The sequence below is a fragment of the Homarus americanus genome, unplaced genomic scaffold (assembly GCF_018991925.1).
Source record: "Homarus americanus isolate GMGI-L3 unplaced genomic scaffold, GMGI_Hamer_2.0 scaffold24260, whole genome shotgun sequence".
Lineage (NCBI taxonomy): Eukaryota > Metazoa > Arthropoda > Malacostraca > Decapoda > Nephropidae > Homarus > Homarus americanus.
The window spans coordinates 6,583,563-6,603,826 of NW_024721079.1; the positions used below are offsets into that span (position 1 = coordinate 6,583,563).

General features: G+C 37.1%; 2 protein-coding genes across 2 annotated transcripts; both read left to right on the forward strand.

Annotated features, from left to right (window-relative positions):
- Positions 1 to 2,483: 2,483 nt before the first annotated feature.
- Positions 2,484 to 7,654, forward strand: LOC121861497 (neuroparsin-A-like). The gene is made up of 4 exons (XM_042359295.1): positions 2,484 to 2,874; positions 4,869 to 4,938; positions 6,246 to 6,354; positions 7,160 to 7,654. Exons 2-4 carry the CDS (start codon positions 4,886 to 4,888, stop codon positions 7,292 to 7,294), a joined length of 297 nt encoding a protein of 98 aa, XP_042215229.1. The 5' UTR covers positions 2,484 to 2,874; positions 4,869 to 4,885; the 3' UTR covers positions 7,295 to 7,654.
- A 5,843-nt stretch (positions 7,655 to 13,497) lies between these two features.
- LOC121861498 (neuroparsin-A-like) lies at positions 13,498 to 19,235 on the forward strand. The gene is made up of 4 exons (XM_042359296.1): positions 13,498 to 13,651; positions 16,287 to 16,434; positions 17,400 to 17,508; positions 18,828 to 19,235. The coding sequence occupies exons 2-4, from the start codon at positions 16,376 to 16,378 to the stop codon at positions 18,954 to 18,956; spliced, it is 297 nt and encodes a 98-aa protein (XP_042215230.1). The 5' UTR covers positions 13,498 to 13,651; positions 16,287 to 16,375; the 3' UTR covers positions 18,957 to 19,235.
- The last annotated feature ends 1,029 nt before the right edge of the window (positions 19,236 to 20,264 follow it).

Here is a 20,264-nt window from a genome sequence, read left to right on the forward strand (position 1 = left end):
TCGGATATCATAAGAACTTTATCTATATCTCCTTTACTGATTCCTTTCACCCACTTAAATACTTCTATCATAGCTCCCCGCATTCTTCGTTTTTCTAGGGAATGCAAGTTTAGTTTCTTTAATCTATCGTGATATGGAAGGTTTCTAAGTCCCGGAATCATTTTTGTCATTCTTCGCTGCACCGACTTCAGTGAATTGATATCCATTCTATAATAAGGGCACCAGAACTGAACAGCATAATCGAGGTGCGGCCTGACTAGCGCAAAATATAGTGTAGTTGCAATATGACCTCCGCACTCTTATTAATTACACTTCTAGATATAAAACCCAATACTCTGTTTGCCTTATTTCGAACATTAACGCACTGTTTTCTAGGCCGTAGGTCCGGGCTTACAAATACCCATAAGTCTCTTTCACAAGTCGACCTCTCTAGGTTGATGTTGTTAAGGCTCTGTATACATTGACAGTATTTGTTCTTCCACTATTAAGTACGCTGCACTTGCTGGTGATGAATTTCATTTGCCATTTTTCTGACCACTCCTGCAGTTTATTTAAATCCTCCTGTAGTGCATTTGCATCCTGCCCTGAATTAATCTGCCGTCCTATTTTGGTGTCATCCGCAAATTTGCTCATGTCACTGCTGATCCCAGTATTTAGATCGTTTATGTAGATTATGAACATCTATCTCTCCCACAAACATCCCTCCCACTAACCTCTCTCCCATGAACATCTTTCCCTCTTCATGCCTAAGACCTCGACCTTGACCCAGTGAAGAACTTGGAAGGAAGTCTGAGGAAGGTTGTTAATCGTTTAGCTTCAGGAAAACACTTCCAACATTTGTCTTCACTTTGAACTCTCTGCCTACGACTTCGAACAGTCATGTCCAAACTTCAAGGTTCAAAGAATCATATCCTGAATTATTGTTACCATGATTAATAAGGTTAAGTTAGACGTGGATAAGTTAATTTAAGTTGCATTACGTTAAGTTAGATAGTGTACACTTGTATTGAAGTTATCTGATGTCTCAAAATGTGTACATAGTATGCACTGTATTACAACTGTATGAACATGTTTATACATATCGATCAGTCTTCTCTCCACAATTTTTTTGTACGTATTAACAGGCGTTAGTATCACTTTTTTTTTTACTTGTTAAGTAAATAGACAGTTTGACTGTTGGCTGTGTTACTGAGGCTTTTATTTGTAGCTGTTTTTGTTCTTATCAAAAGTAAGCCATTATAAATGTAATTTGTTTATCAAGAGGCCAGCTAGACGCTTGGCAATCAGCCCACTGCGCAGTAAAGAACAACTGATTTCACCGGTCAGAATTTTTCAATAAGCCGCTGATAACATGTCACTGACTCACATCGGGGCCTGGGGGCGAAAATGTAATAATAATAATAATAAAGAACCATAAAGAATACAAAAATGAAAAAAAAAAGATCAAGAATGAGAAACAATATACAGTATGTATGTTGTGTTGTCAAAGTAAGAGAAACAATTGAGGCCCTGCAATTGTGTGTAAATGAGGCAGAAAGTCAGATCAGCAACCTGGGACTTGGTCACAATTTTCGTGATGCCATATGGCAACAGGGTCTACCATTAGACAACACATTATGCTTCCAGTATCTTCACTGGCGGTAGTACCTTCCTGTTTGGTAGCTACCTGCTTCCTCTTGGTCTGGGAAGTTTTTAAGTATGGAAACCATACCTGCTGAGAGACTACATCCCTGGAGAGAGTACTCTAGGCCAACTGTAAAACATTTTTATTATTCGGATAGGGAATGGGCTTTGGGACATAACCACCCATTAGACAAGACTCAACTGACAGATCTTGAGACAGAATCCCTTACAACTTGGAAATCAAACCTTGACTATTTTTTCAAAATGTCTAATATTGCACAAATAAGAGACCAAAGCTTCCAGCTTGAAAAGTTAATTCATAAATGATAACCTGTACTAGAAAAAACTTATTCACATTTAGTGATTGACCAGTGGAATAGTCAGCCGGAAGCTATATAAGCAGAAATAGTTTACCTACTAGGGCTGTGAAAGCTAGACCAATCTACCTGGTGAAACTGTAGAAGCAACAAATCGTTACTGAAGCTGAGGAGGCAAAATCATTCTACCTGCTGAAGCTGCGGAAACGAAATTTTTTTCTGCTAAGCTGTGAAAACAAGATCATACCAGAACAGTCTTATCAGAGCAGCAAGAATTATATAACGATTAGGTTGCATCACCATAACAAGGATAATTGAAAAATTAAGATGAGTTTGCAACGCTAAAACAAGGATAATTGATGCTTGTGCATTTGCAAGGACATGGATGGGCGTACCCTTTGGTCTGGCAGTGGGTGGGGTGGGCTGGAAAGGGCGGGGCAGTGGGACATCTCGACCAATGAGGAGCAAGGATGTGGGCGGGGCAACATGTGTCACTCTGGGTATATAATGCAGCAGGACGCACTTGATTGGCCGAAATAGACAAAAGGCGAAGTGACCAGTAAGCCTAACAACACCACTCCACTCTACACTTGATTGGGCTGATCAAGTCCTACTTCTGCAGTGAGAACCAACAGCCGTAACACGGAGGTGCTATTGCACGTCAGCTGACACCACCGTCACCCCAAAAATAATTTATAAACGCCAGCAATTAAGGTCATCTATAATCAACACAACGTTAGCCATAAACGTCCGCAATTAACGTTATCATTAAACAACAGTAATTAACGTCATTTTAAAAGCTATATACATCAATAATTATATTCAGCCATAATTGTTGACAATTAACTTCAGACATAAACGTAACTGCTCCACACGTCACCCATCAAACGTTAACAACACGTGCCACTACAGCGATTACCTTCAACACCACAAGGTATGTATGACGAGCCTTGCGTCTGTTGGTACAACGCCTTGTAGTATAAGTGGTAAATATATATTTGATTATGCTAAATAGGGGTAATTGCCTAATTAAGCCTTAAAACGCACCAACGTTTTTGTCAAAGAAAGATAATATTAGGAGAACATCTGCAATACAAAGAGGCAAATTAAGGTACTGTATAATAGAAAGCTATACAACGTTTGTTTAAACATCATCATTACATTGCTGTGGTAGCTCAGTGTGTACAGAGAGTTCTGTCTCCGTTATTTACCATATTAACGCGCTTAAATACCTTAACTGTTGAAGCACAGTAATATAACGTCCGCTTAGCACTACAGTAGTCTCACTTCATCGGTGACTTGACCATTGACCGTTTTGACTAACCATACTAGCCTTACTGCTATGTAGGCCGACCAATTGTGAGAATATTGTAATGATGAGAATATGAACGCTGTTGTGTGGACAGTCAGACATACAAATCCACGAACCGAACTGGTTCGATCATCACGCACAACACGTTTTGGACATGATCAAGTAACAGTGAGGTACAGTGACAACCACAGCTGGCCTGAAGGGAGGGAGGAGGAGGGTAGGGTGTTGTGTCATCCTTGTGGCCTCGGTGCTGCAGCCTTGTTGCTGGGGTCTGTTCCGCCTTCCTCTCTCTCTCTCTCTCTCTCTCTCTCTCGGCTGGCTGTCTTTGTTATCCTATTATTTTCTTTATTCCATTTTTCACTTGTTTATTTGTCTCCTTATAATTACTGTCAGTCTTCCCATTTTCTATCTCAACTTCTTTGTCTGGCTGTTTCTGTTATTCTGTTTGTTCCTACTTTCTGTTTCTCTCTTAACCTCCCCTTCTTTGTTTCTCTATAATTCACTCTGTCTATTATTTTCTGTTTCTCTATAATTCTGTCTGTCTTTCTATCCAGGATTTTTCTTCCGTGGGTCCACAGTATAAATGGTTCTATTGCGTAACTCAGTACAGTAATACATTCATTCAATATTAACTCCGTGACCTTTCGAATTTGACCTCACGATCTTTGGATTTTGACCCGTGACTTTTTTATTTTAACCCCGTCACCTTTTACGTTCTAGTCATATGACCTTTAAAACTTAACCATTTGATCTTTAATATTGACCATCTGACCTTCATTTGTAATTATCTGAGTATTAAGAGACATGTGAATCAGTAGACACAGACACAGACCAGACAGACCGACAGGGAAACGGAACTATCATCCTATAGTCTTAACCTTGAAGTGAAATTCATCTTGACTTGTAGTAATCTGATATACCGTGTATAGGTAAGTGTACTGTATAGATTAAGGTAACATCTTTATGATATATACTAAGACAACATGTGAATTATTCTACCCGTGCTTTATACCTAAATAATTTTCTGAATGACTTCTAAGTAATCCCATCTATAGGTTGAGGACAACTCTGATATGTGAAACCTGAATAAATTAGTTTTTTTTTATTACTTTTCATCGTCCTTTGATTCCCATTTAGGTTGAGGTATCGTCTTTATGGTACTGAAGCCTCATGGGTATTGTTGAATTTGCTGTAACTACTTTATGTTCGAGTCTTTATTTATTTTTACTAATATTTCCCAACACTATGACTATGACAACATTATTGACCATTATTGAAGCTGCAGTTACACTAGAGTTTTTACCCATAATAAATCCACCGTAGCGTTGATTTTTTTTAACGAACTCTTCAAGCTCTCTCGACAGCGACAACCTACCCCCTCCCCTATCTCAGGTAGCGTTAGTGTTAATTTTAAGACTTCTTTCCATGTGCAATTTTAAGGCCACCATCAATGAGTCTTGGGGAAATTATGACGCATGAATTTTTTTTTTACTGATAACCGAGCTGTCACATCTGGTACAAACCTTGCAACTTGTGTGTGTGTGTGTTGTGGTGGTCAAATTCCAGTCATCACTACTATTACACAATAAAAAAAAATCTTACATTATCCTCCACAGTCGTCACCACCGTCACCATGAGATCCGACATCCTCTTCACCATTGTCATCGTCTCCATCTTCTTCTTTAAGTAAGTATACAAAATATAATAATTTTTCAATATCTTTTAAGCCTAAATAGTTAGTCTCTTGTCTTCGTTTTCTTTCTCTTGTTTACTCCACGAAGACATAAAATACGTAATGATAGAGCTTTATAATTCACTGCTTTAGCCCTACCTCATAATTATAGTCATGCACTGTATTAGTAAAGGTAATTTTTGGATGTAGGTAACATACTGTATAGGAATAAAGTGGATACATGAGGTGTATGCCATGAGGAAGAGACCATAAACAAAATCTCAAGAACAGGCTTCCATTATACGTACAAGAACGTGTGTATAAACACATGTGTACCGACACACACACACTACCACAACAGCAAAACAGACAGAGCCTCAGACGGTCAAATCCTGCTCTTCAAAGTACGGTTCACGGGATGCTATCCATTGGGTTGCAAGGTCTAAAAAAATATATGCAGGTGTATAATATATGTACTTGTATTAATTAATTAAGGGTGGATTGAAACGCTAGTCCAGAATGATAACAAAGTTTGATTCTTGAAGCCTTGTTGTCACATGTGAGATGGAGCAACTCATTTTCTTGTTCAGGTGTCAACCTCAACCCAGAATTTTTCTTTTACCCAGAATTTTTCTTTTAAAATTTCAAACTTCTTTTCTGGAAAATAATGACCAAAATTGGCAGACAAGGCAGAGAGGTGTAACTGTTCATCACCTTTCAAACAAGCGAGTGTTCAGTCAGCTTCCTTTAGTGATGTTCATCATTCTCAATATTTTTTGTTTTAAACCCCATCGAGCCTATCCAGAGAACCTCGGAAGCCCCAACTTTAGAGTACCATACCTGTTATTGTGTTTGAGATTCCACGTTTAACTTTTTTTTGTGATATTAGACACAACAATAGGGTGGTGAGGGTATCTGGTATTGTTGCACTGGGTCCTAGGAAATATTGAATACAAACATTTGAGAATCAGTGATCATCCTGTGTTTTTTCTTTCTTGGCTTTATTTCAGATTTCATAAACTGAAAGATAGTGATAGAAAACTATTAAGATTATTGGATGATTCAATACGTGAGCGAAGGTGCATTTTGTTGGCGTCATCGTTACAGGTCAAAGTTTAGGGGTTACTAATATAGAGTTAGCAAAATGTGGGTGATACAGAAACTCTTTTGTATAATACGTTTTTTCTTGTCGAATAATGAATATATCCCGTGATGTTTGTTGTGTTATGTACACCAGTAGCGTTCTCAGACAACCCTTACTGAACATTATAAACGATGTCTTTATCTCGCAGTCTGATGACTATGTCTATTTTCTCTGCAGTATTTCCGAGGCAGCACCAAGTTGTGATGGTCACGGCACCAGGACGGAACCCACCGATTGCGATTATGGTTCCTTCCAAGACTGGTGTGGCAACAATGTCTGTGCTAAGGTACGTCTACCACCTTATCAAATAATGATGATTATCGTTATAATTTTGATAATTGATATGATGCTAATAAAACTAAGAAAACACCCTTAATAATAATGATTTGACAAGTAATCATTAAAATGCTGTTAGTTAACATAATAATAATTGCACATGGTTAAGTTGTAACAAACATTATAATTCATAGTTCTTATTGTCAAAGATCTCTCATTAAACATTTCTCTTAACTTTAAAGGTAAAAACGCATTTCACAATATCAGAGTATCGTTCACATATGTGTGTTATTAATGCTCGATACTGTTCATTTTCGGCGCCTCTGTGCATATGTATAATGGAGATGATTACATTGTCTATTAGTTTGAGAAAATATATCATGCTAGCTTAAACATGTGCAAAAATTCAAGGGTTAAAAGCTGGGATGACATGTTTTTGGACAGATAGACTCATGATAGACGTCTTTTTTACATACAAACACGCCCCCCCCCCTTCAAAAAGAGTTTAATGATAAATTTGTACCCCTGATGTAAACACTTAACTAGGCCAATAATTTTTTAGATATTGTATGATGTTCATGAACTGACACACACACACACACACACACACACACACACACACACACACACAGGTTTGAGACCTTTTAAAATTTGCACGGGGACCTAAGAAGACAAGTGATTTGACACTAAATCAGTCACACTATATCTTATTTCACCACGGTACCACACTTCCTATACCACAGTACTATAATTCACCTCTACCAGTGAAGTGTTGTATCACTTTACCACATTGTAACATTGTATCATCGTTGCAGGGCCCCGGACAGAGGTGTGGAGGAGAATGGTGGGAGAACGATGACTGTGGTCATGGAATGTACTGTGCCAACTGTGGTAACTGTGCCGGCTGCTCCGTTGGAATCCAGTGTTGGTTCTGCGACAGTGGTTCTTAACCTGGGGGTCTTTCAATGTTTTAGGTGGGGGGGTACAAAATATTGAACATATTTCTGACTTAAAATATTGGGTAAAATATTGGCCTGTTTACCTGAACCTTAATCAGCAAGCATTGCGAGCGATTGATCCTTTTTCTTCTAAGTACCTTTGTGAGACAGGCTTGTCAATGCTTGTTACTGCAAAAACAAAGTATCGGAACAGTCTGAATGTCGAAAATAACATGGAGTGTGCTCCTTCCTCTACCCACCACGATTCCAAATACCCTTCTATTAATTCCAGATGAAATATAATTGAAGTTCTAGAAATATTATATTTGTATTAAGTTTGTTTATTTGGATCTATAAAGACAATGAAGGCCATGAACCTGTGTTCTTTGGCCCTTTGGGGATCAGAGGGAGGGGCACCATGTGTTCAACGGTGATCACGGGAGGTTGGGCGCATCTCCAAAAAGGTTAAGAACCACTGCTTCAGCTAGATCCAGACGTTCATCCTTCCTACAGTATTTGTGTACCCGGGTTAACTACGAGACAAGTTATCCGGCTGCTGTACGAGATAAAATGTGATAAATACCAGGCATATACTGTACACACACATACACACACACACACACACACATATATATATATATATATATATATATATATATATATATATATATATATATATATATATATATATATATATATATATATATATATATATATATATATACAGTATATATATATATTTATATTTAGCAATGAACTTGTTACGTGGAAAGCGTAGTTTCATAATGAAGATGAGAACCGGGGAAAACACAAACATCTTGACTAAGTTGGGGTTCTTTAATTACTAACGTTTTGTTCAGGGCATATAGCCAGATAAAAAAGGTGAAAGACCAGCTCCTTGGTGGCACTGGGAGCCTTAAAACTGACTAAAATGCCCCATTCAAATCAATAAACTGTTGGTAAACTGAAAAACGGATGTACAATTTGCACAAGAACAGGCATATATTTACATTTAATAAAATAGTACAACATGAAGATAGAGAAAACAAATAGAACACCAAACACGCATGCCTAATATTGGAAACCTTCCAAGCACTGGAGGATCCATCCTGGTCCCACACAAAGGAGTCACAATCTGTCATTGGCTACCCGAGTGGGAGCTGATTATAATTACAATTTGGGAGAAAACATCTTCAAGTCTTAAACAAATTCATGCCTAAGTGGCCCTAAGGTCGGCCATTCTTGAACAGGAGGGGCAACCTTTATATTATGTGTATACATACATGAGTATATACTGTATGTATGTTAGTGATTGATTTAGTGTGAGATGTAAGTTAAATAACTATGTTGATTTTATTGTTTTAAGGAATCAATACAAACAAACTCGTATATAAAATTTATTTTATGTTTGACGACGTGACACTTGGAATAATCAATATTAAGCTCGGTCTTGTCCATACAGTATTAAGACTATGTACCCAAGTGAATGCCTGGGTCAGATTCTCAGATGTCTCAACATTTAATACCCGTCATGACGAGGTTTAAGCATCTAATTGGCTGCCATAAGCTGAAGCTTGAGTGTATCTTCCATAATGGTGTGAGCCCTGTATACAGTCATTGTGAATCCGGATTTTGGTTTGGTTTCTCACTGGCTCGTATCCCAGGAGAACATCTAACGTATGTTGGACCAAACTATCCCTTAGGAAAGTAGATGATTAGTCAGATTTTCCTTGAATAATGCTCCTACTCAGATAAATGTTAAAAAATACCCTTATTTTGATAAATATTTCACCAGGTCCTCTATTATTATTATTATTATTATTATTATTATTATTACTACTACTATAACTACATTTTCGCCCCCCAGGCCCCGATGTGGGTCAGTGACCTGTGCCCTGGTGGGCTAATCCCCGTAGAAAAAAAATATTATTATTATTATTATTATTATTATTATTATCATTATTATTATTATTATTATTATTATTATTTTTATTATTATTATTATTATTATTATTATTTTTATTATTATTATTATTATTATTATTATTAATATTAATAATAATAATATTATTATTATTATTACATTTTCGCCCCCAAGACCCCGATGTGAGTCAGTGACCTGTGCCCAGGTGGGCTAATCCCCTTAAAAAATGAATAAATAAATAAATTCTCTCTGTTCCGGCTATGGCCCCGTGTTGGCAATGTTTCCGTGACAAAGGTCTTTGTTCTGGGAAGATTTCTCAGACATAGTTTGAACAGTTTCACGAAACTTTTATTTTTATTTAAAATTTGTATCTATAATTTAGTCTCTTTTTGACGACATCAACTTTTAGTAATAATCATGAGGTTGGGTATGAGAACCAGAAACTTAAGGTGAATGAAAGACAGCAGTGACATTCATAATGGGTAGGTGTATCTTTTTCACTATGTCGTTAATGGGAGACAAGTGCTTTGTAAAATGTGTTACTAGTGTTGAGGGAGTCACTGCCGGACACTGCCACCATAATGTACCATCCCCTTCCCCCGGTGTGCACACATGTTTTATTACTATATTTTCTGTAATAAGAGGTAACTAAGCTGAGTAGCAATACAATTTCGACTTCATTCTACCTTTTCCATTACTGTATTATCGTCGTTCAAGAGCACGGCAGAAATCTCAGCTAAACTCTTACTTCTTAATTTTTGAGGAAATGGATTCTAATTAATAGTGATTATATATATATTACACATTAGTTTTGTGATAAAAGAGTACAAATAATCTAATAAGATAATATTGATAATAGTTATAACGATAACTAATAGTAATAATGTATGTTTAACAAGAAAACCATTGTATATACTGTAATAATTTGTCTCAAATATGCTAGTTCAAAGCCTGGTCCTCAGAGCTGTGACACACTTAACAAAATCTTTTGAGTATACAAAATATTAACATTCCAATATTACATATAATAGATAAATACCGGATTTATAGTAAGGTCCAATGAGTGTGTAAAGCAATATATTTTAGATGTCATAAGAAAAGTATAATGTTATTAAGCTGTGTATGTTTTTGTACATCCTTTCATATTAGGACAGAGTGATTAATGTCACAAGTAGATAAATCTCACTGAAACTTTGTAAAAAGATTAGGTGTCAAGAATAACTGGTTGGGTTTCCGAAATGTGGCCAGAGGAAATGAAGCGTAATTTCACATTAAACTTTTTTTTCTAATATATTATATTATCTAGACTTATTGTTTGTTTTGACCAAATTGATTTATGATACATAAATAAGTACAATCCTCCAGAGTGGTGCTGATCCCCTGATAGTATTCAGCTCCGAGTGGATTACCCAACCCACTTTTCAGGATGATAATACACCCGGGGGTTGTTCCACCATCGGCAAGCGCATCTGACAGTGCACAGTATCCATATATTGCCGAGTGCCCAAAGGCTGGGGTACAAAAAAGGACCTCGGTCTAATTTGTTGTACTAAAAGGGACGCCCACGCACGCCTATACCCAGGAGAGCCAACCAGCCAACCGTTACAGTGGGAACTTGAAAATTAACTTGTGAACTTGTGGCGACCTGTGTGTTTACAGTGTCTGTTAAGCGACAATTACCCTCATTTGTCACCATTCGTTATCCCCTCGAAGGTACCAGATCCTTGCCTATACCAAGGGCCAATTGCAAGAACAGTCGTTGGGTGTACGACGCCATTTACGATGACCTTCTTGCCCTGATCTTGTTTCAGGAATACCACCCTTATGAAGCTCTGGAGAGATCTCGAAGTTTCGATATTTTGAGTACAGCACTAGCTAATAATTCCCACCAGGAAACTTGTTTCGAGACTCCTCCAAAGCTTCGAAAAGTGCAGAATTCCATGTGTTAAGGGCGATGTTGCTGAAAAAGACCAGGGCAAGAAGGTCATCGTAAATGGCGTCGTACACCCCCTAACCGTTCTTGCAATTGGCCCCAAGTGCCACGAAGATAGCTCTGCCCATAGAACTGACGTGACATATTGTGAACTACCCAATCTGTGGAAAAAATGCTTAAATAATCTTTGAAAAACAGACTCTCATTGGACATTCAGAATATGCTCCCTACGGATGGTAGATGTATTTGTAGGGTGGGCGGCATCTGCGTGAGCTAGCGACGACCGCACTGGGCACGGTAAGGTTGATTGAATATTTTCTCTGGTATAGGTAGTAGGCAGCTATCAAACAGGGAGGTACTACCCTCTGGGAAGATATTGGAAGCATATTGTGTTGTCTAATGGTAGACCCTGCTGCCATATGACATCAAAAAAATTGTGACCAAGTCCCAGGTTGCTGATCTGATTTTCTGCCTCATTTACACACAATTGCAGGGTCTCAATTATTTCTCTTCGTTTGATAACAGAACATACATACATCGTTTCTCATTTGATTGCTTATAATTTTTATATTTCTTTATGGTTCTTTATTATTATTACAGTGTTCTTGTTATTATGATTGTTATTATTATTTTATTGTTTTATTTTAAATTTGTAATTTTATTATTAATTTTATTTACCATGAATTATCGTTTTATTTTTAAATTTGTAATTTTATTAAAATTTATTTACTATGAATAATAATAATAATTATTATTATTATTATTATTATTATTATTATTATTATTATTATTATTATTATTATTATTATTATTATTATTATTATTACATTTTCGCCCCTCAAGGCCTCAATGGTCAGTGGCCTGTGCCCGGGTGGGCTAATCCCCGTAAAAAAAAAAGAACAAAAAAAGAAAATCTTACGGGTGTATAGTGAATTCCCCCCCCCCCTCGGTATCTCTAGTTAGTAATAGGGATAAGACATAAATTCAGATCACGTGTTTGTTGAATAAATTTAATTAGCCAGATATCTCTTTCCATTCCCCCTAACTAACATAACAAAAAAGGATCCCCAGTAACAGATGGATGAGTACAATTAAGTAAAGAACAAATTGAGACGCGTTTAATTAAACTACAGTGCCTGCACACGAGTAAATAAAGTAAGTAAGACACCACCTTATGCTATATTGTAGAAGAAACTGGACAAATATTATTTTAGTGTTCAAATGATAATGTATGTATTGGTTATGGAACAACACGAATAAGCTTCTTTCTAGGGCCACAGCTGGACAGTAGGATATTTGTGAGTTGTGGCGTTGATTCAAGCGGATATAATAATTATTCAGTTGTGTCGAGATGGAGATATTCAGTACACGTTTTGAACGGTGCCACGGGAAGATTATGGAAATGAGGGAAGGCAAAGAATAATGATGGAGAGGGGTGGATGAAAAGAATATGAGAAAGATGGGAGTAATAATAAAAAAATGAAGAATCAACAGCGGCTGAGAAGACCCGAACGGTTGACCACGTCCCCACGAGAAACTTGCGTAATGATTCACTGAAGATGAAGAATACTGAGTAGTGTTTGCTTAATATAATGTACACAACTTTCAGAAATTATATCAAATTATTAATCATAAAAGTTAAGATTTTTTAAAGACGCATGGTATTGCAAAACTTAGGTTTGATAGAACGTTCGTAGTTTTTATAATTGACATGACACATCATTGTCTTGTTTCAAAGCATAAATCTATTAACGATAGATAGGGCTAATTATTGTAACAATTTTCCATATTAAAACTGTAAAAGCTTTCACAATTTATTTAATCAGCTTTGGTATCTATTCTTTAATTAGTTAAACACGATACACTCTAAATAGTAATTTTCGATACTGGTAATACTAAGTGGGTATTAGACGTAATATTGCTTAACTTACTCAAGTAAGAAATTCCTGTAAAATATATGAGATCACTTAGCTGATAGCATAGCTTAACAGTTTACCTGAGGTTGAGAGAAATCTTGCAGCAAATTCATTACAAATTGTTAGAAGTGACTTAATGATGTGTATGTTTTTGTATTGTCATCTCTCTTTCTCTTTTCTGTCTCTCCAAGAAAACCCACAAGGAAAGGTGAAACCGTAACTCCAATCTTTCGACCGTATTTAGCTCAGTATTCACTCCAAACTTTACTTTTTGTGGGCAGCACTTCCTGACCTGGAGTGGGTATAACCTAGGGCCGAACACTAGTGGATAGTGGTCTGATGTGGGCGGAGATCAAGGGGTGTGGGAGGGGCAGGGGATATTCGTTGACCAATCATGTTGTCTGTGTGGGCGGAGCAGCACGTAACACCCCCGAGCACACCCCTCCTATATAAACACGAGGCGACGACTTGGGGACCTTGGCCGAGTCCTTTCTGGTCACTGAACAAGTACGACGAGGCTGTGGCTGAGTCAATCTATCTCTCACCTTTCAAATCCCTCTTTCTCACCTCTCACTCACCATCTACGTCATCATAAAGTAAGTTAGAAAATTATGTTACTCTAGTGCCAGTGCCAATATATATATATATATATATATATATATATATATATATATATATATATATATATATATATATATATATATATATATATATATATATATATATATATATATTAGTATAAGTTATTGCTAATTGGCAATTATTCCTATTTTGTGTAACACACTAAATAACTTCTATGTATTTTTTAACTTCTGGCGGGTCATAGACGATAAAATAGATAAAAATACTGTACTACATACAAATGCATAGCTTCATAGAAAACCTAACTTAATTTAGGTATAATTTGTCTATCTTATGGAGATAAACGGCGCTTTAAATGAAACCGAATAATTTACTTTATCCGAACTAATTTTCATTTAGTTGTAGTAATAAAAAGAAAAAGTTATCGGTATTTGGCGAAAAGAAAAAGTTGCTTTATTAAAGCTTAGTCTGCAATTGTCCCTATTTAGTGTGTGGGTGTGTGTGTGTGTGTGTGTCTACTTGTGAATGCGTGTCTGTTTCTGTTCATGTGCACATGTTTGTTAGCACTGTTCTTCGTAGTGAACGTGAATGACATATTGAATTTTTAAACGTTTCAAGTAAACTTTGTGTACTGTGATCATGGTGAAATATCTGTGCCTGTTCATGACCCCCCCCCCTTTACTTGTACTTTGTAACTGTACTAGTGCGTGTGCCTGTACTTGATCTCTGCCTGTACTTCTGTCTGTATCGTTCTTTTATCTGTGGCAGTACTTCTTACTCTACTCGTTGTTGCATGTAGAACTGTATTTGTATCTATACCTTTACTTGTAACTTTATCTATACTTTGACTGTACCTACAGTACTATAGTCCTACCTGTATACTTATAGTCTGTAAAATTGTTTCAGAAATAATAAAACAATTTATCAAGATTCAATTAAAGACAGTTGTTGTCAAGTTTGATGGTCTCCAAGGGAGGTCAACATCACCACTAGTTATCTCGTTATCTCTCTGTGTGTCTCTTATCTCCCTGGCTGTTCGCTTCCCTAAGACCACCAATTTCTTGTCCGCCCTTCTTGTTTCTCTTATCGCTGTCGGTTTTGTTTATCTCGATCTCTCCTCCCATCTCACCCCTTCTCTTCTTTCTATCTCTGTATAACCTTCTCTCTTCATTTATCCCTATCCTCTGTCTATTTCAGTCTTTTTAAAGAAAAAAAGACAGTCAGGGTTCTAACCGAGCCATAACAGTAACAACTGTTCCAACCAACTTCAACAAAAACAAAATTTCCAACAAATCCACAGTAACAAAAAGTGTTTTCACACAATCACAACAGAATAAAGGTGTTCCAACAGTAAGTAACAAGTGTTCCCACAGAACCCCACTGTAACAAGTGTTCCCACAGAACCCCACTGTAACAAGTGTTCCCACAGAACCCCACTGTAACAAGTGTTCCCACAGAACCCCACTGTAACAAGTGTTCCCACAGAATAACAACAGTAATAAGTGTTTTGAATGATCAAGAAAAATTTTTCTCACAGGTTAAAAGTAAAAAGGAGTTTTTATTGAATAACAAGAGTAACAAGTGTTCCAACAGAATAACAACAGAAGTGTTCTCACAGAAAAACAATAAGTGTTTTCACATTGCAACAACAACGACAACAATATCACAAAACAACAACAGTTATATAAGTGCTCACACAGCCTCTTGGTGTCATGTCATTCCTTAAATCGTTCACCAAAATGGTTTTATCAAGTCAATGAAACTTTAACTCTTCCACCACTATTATTTCTTTTCCAGCCATAACCACTACCACCATGACCAATATCACCATTGGCACTACCACTATGGCCACCATGCAGACCATTACCACCATGGCTACCACCACAACTACTATATCATGATCACCACCACCACTATACAACTACTACCACCACTAACATTGTGAACACCACCAAGACTAGTAATACTTATACAATTATTGTTACATGTAAAGAGGCTGTTCATATTATGTAGAATATACAGTACACTTGCCTCGGGCAAGTGACTTAAAATTTACTGACCCGAACATTTTTATTTACTTCCCCTAACAATTTTTTTTGAGGAAAATTTAAATAAACCCGTTCAAATTTATTGTGGGTATCAACTCACAGATCACTTGCCTCCGTGTAAACAGTGTCAGAGGCAGTAACCCTTGACATGCGGTGTCATAACTCTGTCACTTCACTTGTGTGTGGGAACACGAGACAGCACCTGCGATCACCTCTCCTACCCTAACTACCACGCCCTCCTTATAATATGGTGTCATTGGTGGTAACATTTGTCATGTAAGGTCAGAACTCCTGTCACCTTGCGTCTACAGCTTCTCAGCTTGGTGGTTCCTTTGAAAAGCTGCTCGTTAAAAGACCTCCCAGGTTAAACATGTACGGTGAGGTGAGGTCAGGTCACGCAGCACCTAGCAATTTTCCGTCTAGGCATTTTATTCTCAAAATATTAGCTTGTCCGCCAGGCAAGTGCATGCTGGGCACATGGACGTGAAAAATTACTTGTCGGGTCCCTAATCCGGGCACTACTAATCTGTACAGTGTGGTTGTAAACTTACTACTACTACTACTATTGCGAATAAACTTAAACCATAATCTTCCTCCTCAGTAACCATCACAACCACCACAACCACTAAGGTCACCACTACCACTCCACTTCAGAGTATCACAGACTCCGTCACCACCACCACCACCATCATGAGATCACTGGGCTTCGTCACCTCAATCGCCGTTATTGTGGTCATCGTCATCGTCAAGTGAGTATTTAAGATTTACTTAACCTAACCTATTGTAACCTAACCTAACATAATATAACTAAATCCAACGGAACTTAACCTACCAATAATATAACCTAACCAAACCCAACCTAATGTAACTTAACCTAACCAACACTAAATGACACCGGTGGAAATGCATCAAACTTGTTCACTAAAATTGTAGAACTAACATGACACCCCCCAAAATATTACCTTACGATCCTTTGAGAATTCGGCCACAGATATAAGTCAGAAATAGAATAGATAGATCCTCTTTATCTTACCAGGATCTCTGAGTCACTTCAAGTAAAGTAAACATGTGAATTATCATGATACATCAAGTACAGTAAGTCTTTCGCTGCGTCATCTTGGCTCTCTCTTCTGTAACCTAAATTAACTGTTTGTTTATTTTACATGGCTATCTCTCATTATCTCTCTACTGTAACCAAAATTAACTGTTTCAATTTAATCCTCTCTCTCTCTCTCTCTCTCTCTCTCTCTCTCTCTCTCTCTCTCTCTCTCACTGTACATTGTATACCTGTATTATTCATGTTGAATATGATTTAGCGAATATCTATCTGTCTATCAATATATCTATCTAACTTATTTACTTTGATTTATAGCTGATGTTTTCTTTCTTCTGAGAGTAATTTACTCATTCAACACAGCTTATGACCACTTCTTGTTCTCCTTTATTTCCCTATATTTAGAGACAAGAGTTCACACCTAAAGTACGGTGGTATTGGTGTATGTTTTGCCGTAGATAGATAGATAGATTCAAAGCTATCATACACTTATTTTCATTTGGGTCCTTTGCATGGGTCTGTGTCATCAGCATTTTTGAGTGTATCAGACTTCAGTGTTCTTTTACTGTAAAGTACAGTAGACATAATTCTCTGCTGTTCTTGTTTATCCTAATTTTTATTTTGTGGTAATATTGTAAAACATTGAATTATGGTCCACAGTGAGACTGGTGCAGCACCAAGATGCAACCAAGGAGGCAACAGATTACCAGCCAACAACTGCAAGTACGGCACTGTGGTGGACTGGTGCGGTGGCTCCGTGTGTGCCAAGGTAGTTACTCACTCACTCAGTCACTCACTCACTGGCGGATCTAGGACTTATTAATGTAGGGCAATCACTAGCATTAGGGCGATCAGCGATGACAAAATATTGACAAACATTCAACAACCGGAACTCTACTATTAGTGAAATATCAAGATTTCTTTACAGAATTCTTATATTTTCGTCGGTGTGTATTTTGTTACATAAATATGCATATATTAATAAAACCCTCATAGAGAAGGGGCTGTTCTCGCAACTGCCAGATCTCTGACTCGTGAATTTAATTCATGTGCTTAAGTTAAAACGTCTAACATAGGATGAAATGTGAGTAAATCAGAATATGACTTGTCAGTTTTAGAGTATGATGTGTGTAACTCAGGATGTGCGGTACAGGTGCCAGTGTGCGTGTGTGTGTTTGAACCTGAAAAGGTGCTCAATCGATCCGACCCCATCACCTGGGAGACGATCACTCCACACCATAATGCTTGGTGTGCCCAATAAACTAGCCCCATCGCGGGGTAAATTGTAATTGAACCGCAACGCTTGAAGGAGCACCACACAAGAAGGTATCAATACTTTCGAGTTAGCCCGACGCAATACCGAAGCAGACAAACCCCAGCGCTGGAAAGACACTGCCGCCGCCCCTCCCGCATTAGATGTGCGGACGGCCCTGCCGGTCCCGTATCGGCCTCTATAGCCACTTCGGAGCTCACCAATGAAGATAACATCACTAATAACTCATATTATTGTGTCATTGCTGGATGATCGTCATGCTTGATTCCTGGTGTGTGTGTGTGTATGTGTGTGTGTGTGTGTGCAAATTATCAAGGTATAAATACATTAAAAATCAAAATTTACTTTACACTCTAGTTTGAATCTGTACAAAACCCCAATGGTACAATATCATTCATGGGTAAACAAGCAGTTCGGAGACTTGGTCATAAGTTTCGAGTCTCAGGCGTGTAAAGGGACTTTTGCCTCTTCGTGTAAATGAATTTAAGCCGAAAGATAAATAATTAGAGGGGAGTTTAAGAGCAAATTCAACACTATTTGGCCATTATCATTCTGTTAAAGCGGAAGTGATCTTGTTACGTGTATAATCACATCTTTTAGGGTTAAAAATTTTGAACGTTCAAAGCTGAATTAATGAATCTCGAACTTGTTTTAAAGATTGATGTACTGTATATTGTGTATGTTAGATATTACTTGTGTTTTTTACTCACCAACTTCGTGTGGTTCTTGTTATGCTATTTTTGTAAAATAAGGAAATTATTATAATTGTTTATATCATTATGATCATTATTATCACCATGTTTCTCGTGCTACAGGGCCCGGGTGAGGCGTGTGGGGGTGAGTGGTCGGAGAACGGTGAGTGTGGGGCCGGCACTTACTGCTCCTGCGGCTACTGTAACGGCTGCTCCGCGAATCTAGAATGTTGGTTCGGCAGCTACTGTTAGCTGGATCATCACACGCTGCTCATAAGTGTTGTGTATTCTTTCAACTTGAACCCCTTCTTTTCGGTGGCACCCATCGCTGGCACACACCTTGCATGGTACCCTGGGTCACCCTGTCCTCTGTCTCTCTCTCCCACTTTGTCACACTAAACAGGGATAAGTGCGAAATAGCGACAATTTCTAATTTTTAATGCGGAATTTCAATATATATATATATATATATATATATATATATATATATATATATATATATATATATATATATATATATAAAAGATAATACAAACTATAAATGCAGTAAATGAATAAGATAATTACTAACCTAACCTAACCTAACCTAACCTAACCTAACCTTGTTTCGGTAAAGTTTGGTTAAGATAGCAAACGCCAAATTTTTCCACGTGAATACTACTTTTCATTCCTTTAAACATTAAGGACAAAATGTGATTGTTTGGCAAAACAGTTATTGCGTTTTAAGGCATATTGGGACATTTATCCCTATTTTACACACACACACACACACACACACACACGCACATTAGTGTGTGTGTTGCTATTTTACCTTTCAGTTTCACATTTTCTCTTTCTTCATAGCGTGGGGCTGTGTTAGTGGCACCAACTCTGCCAGAAACTCTTCTTGACCCATGAGTCACATGGTGAGGTGCCACAGTGGACTCCTGGTGTAGTGGCACGATCCTCCATGTGGTGCTCATATATAATTATGTATATGGTGTTTCATTTATATATGATCCACTTGGGTTACTGCTGCTCTTACTATGAACATCTCATTCACATTATGGAACAAAATTATTTATGAAAAAATCTTTAACTAATTATCATATATTATTCTGGTTAAAAACTGAATTTATTAAATTCATTCAGCATTGTTAACACACAGTCTGAACAAGGCTCATTTACTGTCTCTATATCCGTGGTGATTTATATGGTGCATATTCGCTTTTTGTGATGTCTGATAATAAATTATTATTAGCTAGGAATCATTCTATGATTAATCAGGTCACCGCCCCATTCTGGTCAGTTCATATTTTGTAATATATCTTTTCTGAGGTGGTGTGCCAAACTTCCTTTTTATTTTTTATATATATATATATATATATATATATATATATATATATATATATATATATATATATATATATATATATATATATATATATATATATATATATATATATATATATATATATATATATTCTATGTAGATCCACACGAAAACGTGGATAAGATGAATCTTGATAAAATCACAGTCAGCTGTCAGCTTGGGGCAGGTTATGTTATTTCACTGAAATT

What these genes read in the sequence shown, in the direction of transcription:
- LOC121861497 (XM_042359295.1), top strand. Translation starts at nt 4,886, where the DNA reads ATGAGATCCGACATCCTCTTCACCATTGTCATCGTCTCCATCTTCTTC. An exon ending in GTCTCCATCTTCTTCTTTAA is followed by an intron (nt 4,939 to 6,245) that starts GTAAGTATACAA and finishes TTTTCTCTGCAG; the next exon opens with TATTTCCGAGGCAGCACCAA. An exon ending in GCAACAATGTCTGTGCTAAG is followed by an intron (nt 6,355 to 7,159) that starts GTACGTCTACCA and finishes TCATCGTTGCAG; the next exon opens with GGCCCCGGACAGAGGTGTGG.
- LOC121861498 (XM_042359296.1), top strand. Translation starts at nt 16,376, where the DNA reads ATGAGATCACTGGGCTTCGTCACCTCAATCGCCGTTATTGTGGTCATC. An exon ending in GTGGTCATCGTCATCGTCAA is followed by an intron (nt 16,435 to 17,399) that starts GTGAGTATTTAA and finishes TATGGTCCACAG; the next exon opens with TGAGACTGGTGCAGCACCAA. An exon ending in GTGGCTCCGTGTGTGCCAAG is followed by an intron (nt 17,509 to 18,827) that starts GTAGTTACTCAC and finishes CTCGTGCTACAG; the next exon opens with GGCCCGGGTGAGGCGTGTGG.